This window comes from Alligator sinensis, unplaced genomic scaffold (genome assembly GCF_000455745.1).
Source record: "Alligator sinensis unplaced genomic scaffold, ASM45574v1 scaffold468_1, whole genome shotgun sequence".
NCBI classification, from domain to species: domain Eukaryota; kingdom Metazoa; phylum Chordata; order Crocodylia; family Alligatoridae; genus Alligator; species Alligator sinensis.
This window is the reverse complement of record NW_005842087.1, coordinates 2,151,243-2,160,887: the sequence shown is the minus strand read 5'-3', so window position 1 is coordinate 2,160,887 and position 9,645 is coordinate 2,151,243. Positions and strand designations below refer to the sequence as shown.

At 41.6% G+C, this 9,645-nt stretch overlaps 1 protein-coding gene across 1 annotated transcript in view; it reads left to right on the top strand.

Annotated features, from left to right (window-relative positions):
- The window catches only part of HMCN1 (hemicentin 1), a 359,897-nt gene that overhangs the window by 239,780 nt on the left and 110,472 nt on the right, over positions 1-9,645 (top strand). The window contains 5 exon segments of the mRNA XM_006023882.3: positions 3,620-3,706; positions 4,127-4,318; positions 5,378-5,551; positions 7,009-7,122; positions 9,544-9,645. The exon segment at positions 9,544-9,645 is cut by the window's right edge and continues 20 nt beyond it. Coding sequence (XP_006023944.1) covers positions 3,620-3,706; positions 4,127-4,318; positions 5,378-5,551; positions 7,009-7,122; positions 9,544-9,645 — 669 coding nt within the window.

Here is a 9,645-nt window from a genome sequence, read left to right as displayed (position 1 = left end):
TGCCAGTCATCAGATACACAGTATACCGCAAGTTAAACAAATAGCTGTAATAGCGAGTGCCAAAGAGATATGAACAACTTATTGTTATGCTGACAGTTGGAAATTAAGCTGATGTTTGCTTCAGTAAATTTGCCTGTAGCACAAAGACATGTTGGCAAATCAATTAGTATAGAAAGCTTGATGTGGCAAGCATTATCATATTATACATGCATGAGATCTTTGTGTGACGATGTCATATTTCCCTGGGTGGCTTGGATTGTTTGATGTTTATAGTTTACTGTACTATATTGGTTTGGGTCCAATGTGTTAATTGTTTTATTTATTTGTGATTAATAAGAGTTGGCTCAGCTCTGCTCAAACCAGTTCAGAACTTTTCTGATTTCAGCTGAGGTTTTTTTGAGTGTCCTAAGTCTGTGTTTTTGTCTAGTCATATCAACAGCAGAACTCTGATAAAAGCATTTTTAGCATTGCTCATGCACTCACAGTAAGAGAGCTTGGCTATAACTCCATCACATTTGGCAGGAATGAAAGTATTAGCCATGTCTGCCTGCTCACTGACATGCTGAGTCTGCCAGCTAACAATCACCCCACCAAACATTTTTATCTGCTAACTATTAACTAAGTTTTTCCAGCTTTCGGTCATGGTTTGAGACAGATTTGTTTTGATTTTTATTTTCTCGCTTTTTCATATTAAGCTTTTGTTCTCTATATCAAATACTAAAGATCTGGTCTAGTTTATTTTCTTCTCAGATGAAAGGACCTTGACATGATTTAAAAAAAAAAAATCTTTTACTTCCAAATTACTGTAGGTCACAACTGCTATTAAAATATATATATGTATGTGTATATGTGTATGTGTATATGTATATGTGTATATGTATGTCAGGTCTTTCTGATGCATCAAGCTGTCTAGGACTCAATTCTGCACTGTTTCTACTTGCATGAGATAAAATTTGGCCCCTACCCTAGGCCTTCATCCTTCCCAGTTATGAAACTTTTTTCCCAAAAAACTCTTTGTTGTACATTAGAGAACTTGGCTTGTCCTTATGACTTCCTTTCTTCAGTTTGGCATAGCTACTACAGTTAAGGATGGTGATTTTTTTATTGATATACTTGTACATCCTTTACCTGTTAAAATCACTTTAAGGATATCATATTGATAACTTCGTTCCCTTCTTGTATGGAAATACCTGTACTATAAAGTACTTTTGTACAGTTATCACTGTATCCACTTCGGGTAGTGCTTTAATGACAAATGACATAGTAAAAGTTGTACACTTTTGGTGCATAGACTCTTTTTCTTTCCCAGCTATTTTCCTAGGCCACCCAATTGTTGCCACAAGAGTTTTTTTACCAATACAGCAAGTATTGAAAGGGGTGTCTATTCTTAATTTGCCTGGGCGCAATAATGTACCATTAATAATGTCTTAGCATGAATAATAGAATTTGCACTGAAATCATGTTGTTATACACCCACAGCAGCCAATTTGTATTTGCCTCATTTATGTGCACACATAAATAGATTTCATAGACATTTGGGCTGGAAGGGACCCTGGAGGATCATGAAGTCCAGCCCCCTGCCCCAGGGGCAGGAAGTCAGCAGGGATCATAGGATCCCAGCAACATAAGCATCCAAATGTGTCTTGAAGGAGTTCAAAGTGGGTGCTTGAACCGCCTCCGCTGGCAGTCTATTCCAAACCTTAGGGGCTCGGACAGTGAAGATGTTCTTTCTTATGTCCAGCCTGAATCAGTCACAGTGGAGTTTGTGACCGTTCAATCTTGTCATCCCTTGGGGCGCTCTGGTGAACAGACATGCTTTTCCAGGCTGAAGAGTCCCATGGCTTTCAGCATCTCATCATAAGGTCTGTTTTCCTGACCTCTGATCATGCGCGTGGCTCTCCTCTGCACCCTCTCAAGCTTCTCCACATCCTTTTGGAATTGCGGAGCCCAAAACTGGACGCAGTATTCCAGCTGCGGCCTCACCAAGGCCAAGTACAACAGGAGGATGATGTCCCAGGATTTGCTTGAGAAACATCTATGGATGCAAGCCAGCATTTTGCTCATTTTACTAGCCACAGCATCACACTGAAGGCTCATGTTCATCTTGTGGTCAACCATGACCCCCAAGTCCCTTTCATCTGTAGTGCTAACCAGCGTAGCACTACCGAGCCTATAATCATGCTGCAGGTTTTTTCTCCCAAGGTGGAGAACCTTGCATTTTTTGATGTTGAACACCATCAGGTTCTTGTCTGCCCATTTCATGAGCCTGTCAAGATCCACCTGGATCATCCTCCTGTCCTCAGGTGTGGATACTTTAACCCAGAGTTTGGTGTCGTCAGCAAACTTGTCCAGTCTGCTTCTGACACCAGTGTCCACATCATTGATGAAGATGTTAAATAGTATAGGCCCTAGGACAAAGCGTTGATGGACCCCACTGGTCACAATGCACCAGGACGATTGGCTCGTGTCGACCACCACCCTCCTGCTCACAGTCCCTAATGGCATGCAGTCTCTGGACTGTGGCCTGGAGCTCCTCCAGCAGGCGCGTCAGAGACCCCAGTAGGGAGTTTACCGTTGTTCAAATATTGCCCATACCCCCTCTGACTCGGTCTCTTGCCTCAGCATTCCCTAACCCGGCAACCGAGTTTTACCCAATCAAGTTTAAAGCTTACCAGTGGCTGCTGGGGGGTCTCTGGGGGGGGCAGGGGGGGGAGGGGGGGGGGGGGGCGGGCCACAGACCCCGAGGGGACCCTTGGGGTGCGGCACGTGCCCATCTACATCATGCTGGTGGTGGGCTGACTGCGGCTGGGACTGTCTACCCTGGGGGGCTCACAGGTAGGGCCTTGGTCCCTCCCGTGCACCCTCCTGCGCAAACTCCCATGCTAACTCACGTGCCGAGTACGTGCTGAAGATGTAGACTGTGCTTCCTAAAATTGGACCCTAAAGCAGCAGACTAATATGCTTATCTGGGGGTAACAATAATAGAGATGTGTAGAAGAAGGGGAATACCTTAAAGATTACAGCTCTGATTCTGGTTTTGGTCTAAATTGTGGGCTAATGTAGCAAAGTTAGTGGAATTACTTTGGTGTGACTAAGAGGGGGATTTTTTTTAGCCCATCCATCTAGTTTCTCTGTTTGTATGTTCTGTATACCCAGACTTCTTTAGGAAAGTAGAAATAGAATCAGCTGTGGGTCAGTTTGTGGGATGATCTCTGAGGGGATGCACTAGGGATATCAGAGGTCAATGGTCGCTTTACTCCGGTTTCCCAGGTAAGGGTACCATCCTTGTGCTGAGAGTGCAAGTGTTGCTCCTCATCAGCATTCCCTAAGAGCTAGTCAATTCAAAAGAGTGAAGCAGAGAATGATATTGGTCTCTGACCCTGTTGACACCTTCACATTGGCCAGTGGCACACAGTGCCTCTTGTAAATCTAGTTGGAGCAGTGTATCTCTGCATTATCTCCAGTGTGAACATGTAATTGGAAGGTCTGATCAGGTTGTTTGTTTTTATGTGACTGAAAGAAGCAATGTGCTTAGATACAGGAACATTTTCTTAATTGTATATAACTTTGGTATAACTAATATTGTCCAATGTGATGTCTCCCCCCCTCCCCCCAACAGTGCCTCCAGGGATTGTTGGAGAGAATAAATTGGAAGATGTGAAAGTGAAAGAGAAACACAGTGTTACATTAGCATGTGAAGTGATAGGTAAGGCTGTACAAGGTCACCGTATCTTTGTTGTTCAAACAAAACACCAGTTTAGTGTTTATTGACTGCCTTTCTTGATTGTACACAATTTCTATATGCCATTGTTAATGAAGTATTTTTTTTTCACAATTCAACTTTCATGTCCATATTATGCTTTAACAATCCTTACAGAAAAGTCATATACAGTGTAAAAGAAAGAAAATTTCTCCTCCCACCAACAATATTCTGTAGAATTTAACAGAAAAAATCTATCACGTTATAAAATTCTCTAAAACTATAGAATGTATATTTTAGAAAACCTTCCTGAAAGGTAAATTTAAAAAAGATACATGAAAATGTTTGGGTTTCTTTTTCTTGTTTAGAAATGTGGCATGTTTTAGTGGTAACTGTAATTAATATGTTACAAATACTTTTATTAAGGGAATCCGGTACCACAGATTATGTGGGTAAAAGATGGGCATCCTCTCGTTGAAGATGAAGAACACCAAATTCTGTCTAGTGGACGTTTTCTTCAAATTACAAATGCTCAGGTGGCTGACACAGGAAGATACACATGTATTGCTTCTAATACGGCTGGTGACAAGAGCAAAAGTTACAGTCTTAATGTACTTGGTAAGATAGTTGATTGACAAAAGTTAATCCTGTATAAATGTATAATTAATAAATAGTAACATGCCAAATCTATCTTTTAGTAATTATGCATTAGAAAATGGTAATCTGTCTACCTGGAGAAGATAGTACATTTGTTGTCTTGTTGTGGTTAAGAAAAGAATATATTCAGGACACAATTCAAGTTGCATGTCAGGAAAACAAACTTCTCAGACCATCTAGTCTTAATTTTTGATTCTGATGGTTATTAGTTTAATTTTCATCTCATTTTCTAGCCCTCTCAGTTATCAGTGGCTTTTGGCACAATTTTATGGTAGGTCCGCTGAACCTTAGTCAAAGCAGTCGTTGCCAGGTGTTGGGATCACATGACCAGCCTTTTGCTAAGGCTCATTTTACAGTGGCTATTTTAAAGGAAAAGATCCTGGAATGTTGGCTGTTTTGATTTCAGCAGTTGGAGTTTGAGCTTGTTCTAGGCTCAATGTCTAGTGACAGACATTTCACATTAACTGGTTTAAGTGAACAGAAACTGGTTTAAACCTGTTACAGAACAGACGTTCAGTGCACATAAACCAGTTTGAAATGGCTGAAACTGGTTTGAGATAAACCTGGTTGAACGTAGTATCAGACTTAACTAATTTGGCTCAAACCAGTTTATCCAATGTGTGTCCCAGACCCCTTCCTGGTTTTACTTAAATCAGAGTCCCCCAGCATTCCAGATGCTTTGCAGCCTTGGGCAGGGCTCTCTGCTCTGGAGCAGGACTGGAACCTTCCCTCTGCTACCTGGCTGGAACTCCAGTGGAGACTGCAGACACAGTGGTGTCTGCCTGACTTCTCCTTGCTCCACCCCTCACTATGTACATTCATATAATTCATATATACCTAGCAGTAATATGTACCTGCTCATTCAAACCTAGAACTATGTTTCTAGACTAGACATTGTCCTCGATTTGCAGTAATACCAGCATTTCCCTTAAATGTCCATTAAAAGAAAACGTATTGTGGACTTGTATTGCTTTTCACGATGGTCAGTTCCCTGCTGCTAATCACCTTGTTGCTTCCCAGTGTCTCCAACCATTGCTGGAGCAGACAGTAATGGCAACGCAGAAGATGTCACTGTTATCTTGAATAACCCCACATCCCTGGTTTGTGAAGCTTATTCATACCCTCCAGCTACCATTACCTGGCTAAAAGATGGAGTTCCTTTAGAATCAAACCGAAGCATCCGGATTTTGCCTGGTACTTATTTTTTATCTAAAAAAGTTAATGTTTTATTACATATCAAATTTCATATGCATAAATCAAAGTTATTATTTGTAATAATAGCATTATTTTGTACTTCTGGAGAAATTTCAACCCCAGATTCAAAGCTGTTTGTTAGCTCTCAAACAACTAGTTCATTAATTGATTCTATATACTTAGGTAATATTTTCCTTTTTGCTCTATAAAGCTATGTCACTGTAAATTTTTCTTGTTTTACCTTCTAAACTGAATTACTACCTGATAACAGTGCATTTAATTACATGGTAACTTCAAAGTTATCCTTACTGCTACTACCTTTTTATAAACTTGTAGTTTATGCATTGTACTATTATATTATATTCCTTTTAAAAGGGCATGGATTGCCATGGCTGTATAAGGTTAAATTTCCAGTTTACTGGCTTACTTAAGTTTGCAAAATTTGCTGGTGGTTTATTTATACATATGAATCTAGTCATATACCATTGCTATCAATTAGGACCCAAAAATAGATGTGCCTACAAACTTCATGAGCAGAATTAAGGAAGTCTGGTAAAAAGATGGCCTATAGAATGCTGTTAGCTCTACAGCTTTAAACAAAAATAACGGGAGTGTTTTAAAAATGAAAGACCATTAGTGAAGAGAAGCTATTTGGTATCTGGACATGAAAGGACTTCCAAGGGGAACAACTTCTAAGAATGCTGGCCTCAAAGAAATTTCCGTCAATTAAAATTGTGACTCATCTCTAAGAAGTCAGTCAGTAGAAATTCCAAGTAAAAATGAATTTGTGGGTGGGAAACTGAATTACAGCAAAGTGTACAAGCTGTTTGAGTTACCTTCATGTATGAAGGCTTAAAGCCTAATAATTCGGTCATGCTCGCACATATTTCACAGAAAGCTTTTAACTTTTATCTGTGTTTCACAAATAATTAGGATAGCCTCCTTCATCTGAAGAGCTGTGCTGCAGCTAAATTTAAGTAATGCAATGCTTTGAATCCAGCTTTCCATGTAAAATTAGTTAATTTTTACTTTAAACAGTTGCGCTTCACCTTCTCTTCTCTGAACTAAGCAAAGAACCCTAGATTACTGTGACCAGGATCTATTTTAAGGAGCCTAACTCCTGTTGTTTTCCATGGAGCTCAAGTGTCTAAAATACCTGTGAGGAGCCAGGCCTTTCTATCCAGAAATACTTTAATATATCTCAATGGAACTGTAATTTATATCTAATCAAGGGGCCAGTGATCCTCATGTGCTAAGAGTTTATATTGTGTTAGTACTCACAGTCACATCCACATTTAAAATATGTATATTTCTTTTCATTGAGGTTCGTGTGGATTGCACATGCACATCTGAAGGCAGAATTTAGGATAGAAAGCATGATTGCAGAGAGCAATAATAACCTGACTAGCTAGCAAGACTATGGTTCTAATATATTTTATAACAATCTCTTTTTACAGGAGGTCGAACCCTGCAAATTCTAAATGCACAGGAGGACAATGCTGGTAAATATACTTGCATAGCTACAAATGAAGCTGGGGAAACACTGAAACACTATGAAGTAAAAGTCTTCAGTAAGTTCATGAAAATAATGTAATAAACTTTCTTTTTCTCTTTTTCTTCCGTTCTGTCTTTGCATTTTTAGCCATTGTGCTGCTCACTAGGTCATTTCTGAAGCAGCAAATATTTACTCTGTCCAGCTACTATTTACCTTAATTGATCAACAAATGCCAACTTCCTTCATTGTTGAAAGGCATCAGGATCATTTGTATGACATCATTTATCAGCATTCATTTGGATGCACAGGCTTTGCATAACATTGGGGAAAGCATAGAAGAGACGAAACACTAAAGTTTCAACTGAAATGTTTTACTTAGGACTGTCAAGTCATATGGACACTGCACAGCTGGAGAACTGTAAAATCTCTTGGGTACTGGGGTTTTAAAAAATAGAGCCTGTTATCTAATGGAAAGTTTTTACATGAAGGAGGTAAAACCAGATACTGTTTTTATATTATGCAGTAAAATACCATATGTAGAAAATAGCATACACAACCTCCACAGTCCTGGTTCCCTGTCAGCACTTACAATTCTTTAATTGTTCCTTATTACTGTGGTTCAGAATTCCTGGTAAACATACCGGTACTTGTATGTCAGGCTTTGGGGGCTAATATTTTAAGTTTCCCACCCTATTTTAACATGGAGCCTCTCTGGCTAGAGGCCTCAGTCAAGTATGGTTTCCCATCTCTGATTTATTTGTTAATGCTTTCATCTGAAATGGAGTTTGGGCTATTCCAGCTGTGTTGTAAGTGCAATTTTATCTGAATTGTAGTACAGCCTAGATTTCTCAGTCTGGATTGTAACCCTGTGAAAAAATAGACCCAGGGAACTTACTGTCCACCTATAAGTGCATAATTTCAAATGACCTGCAACTAATCTCTTAAAAAATATTTGCTATGTGGGAAATGTCCTAATTTTTGTGTTTTGCTTTGAATTGGAATGAAAGCAGTTTTGAAATGTCAGGGTTTTCCATAAAGTAGAAATTCTGAGTTTTGACTGTCAATACTGTTTAGGGCAGGGGTGGGAAATTATTTGGGCCCATGATAGGGAGTTTTGCTTAGTTGTTGTATGCTGAGTCGGACCCCGCCCTGCCCCAACGCCCCGTGCACAACAGCTCACCAAAACTCCCTATTTGGGATGGGACCATGGGTGGGTGAGGAGTGATGTTCAGGAGCATGATGGGTGGGCAAAGCCAGGGTCGTGGGGCCATGACAGCAAAAGGCCAAGGCCGGGACAGTGACATGATCCACTGCCCACATGCCCCTGTGATGGGCACTGGCTCCGTGGACAGGGGCATTTAGGGAGCAGATTAAAGTTCTGCCCTGGTCCTGGTCCCACACTGTCACTGCACCAAGATCCCAGCCCCAGATGTAGCTCCCCACCTGGTCATGTGCCCCTCCCATCCACCTGGCCATGCGCCCTGCCTGTGCTGCTCTTGGCCTGTCTCCATGGAAACCCTGGGTACGTGGGGCAGTGACAGCGCAGGATCGTGCCGGGGCAGAGCCACAATCTGCTCTCCACATGTCCCTGCTGGCAGAACTGAGGCACTGCCCTGGCCCCAGCAGTGACAGTGTGGGGCCTGGACAGAGCCATGATCCACTCCCACCCTTGCTCGTGGAACCCATGCCCATTGCAGGGGTGTATGGGCAGCAGATCGTGGTTCTGTTGGCATCACGCTGTCACTTTCCCAAGAACCTGGGGTCTCCGCAACCCTGCCCGCCCATCTAGCTCCTGGACACCATTCCTCACCCACCCATGTCCCCATTCCAGCACCCAGCTGAGCACTCTGCCGTATGGGTCCTGGCCCTGGTGGTGGGTGCAGTGCAGATGGGCCAAGGTGTACAATCAGCAGGACTGAGTCTGGCAATGAAAGCCCTAAGGAACTGTCTCCACCTGGGCTGCTGGGAAATGGTGTCCGGCCATTGTGTCACCTCAGCCCTGCTGCATGGGTGGTGGAACCAGTCACATGCTCCCCAGCCTGGGCTGCCTTCTGCACCTGGATTGGGTGGGACTGAGGGACCCACCATGAGCTGGACAAAGTCCCTTGGTGGGCTGGATCTGGCCTGTGGGCTGTATTTTGTGCATCCCTGAGTTACGGATTTAAAATCCTAATGTTAGACAAATGTTTTTGAAAATGTTGCCTGTAATTTGTATTGTCTTTTATTAAGTAAGCACACAACATTAAAGAGCATGCTTATAAAGTCCACTACATGGTAGAATGGGATAAGGAAAGTCTTAGTCAAGTACAGGTGCTCAAAAGAAGTTAAGTGCTGCTGCTTAATAACCTGCTCTGAGAACAGAGATTACACAGGAATGTATCAGTTTTGCTGGAGGTAATCATATTGGGTTTTCCCATGTCTATTTTATTTTTAAATGCTACATACAATATGAATTCAATTTAGGAAAGTGCCTTCCAATTCCTTTATTTTTGTGCAGTTCCACCCACCATTAATAAAGGGGATATCTCAGGGATGGGTCTCTCCCCTAAAGAAGTGAAGATCAAAGTAAATAACAGCCTTACTTTGGAGTGTGAAGCTC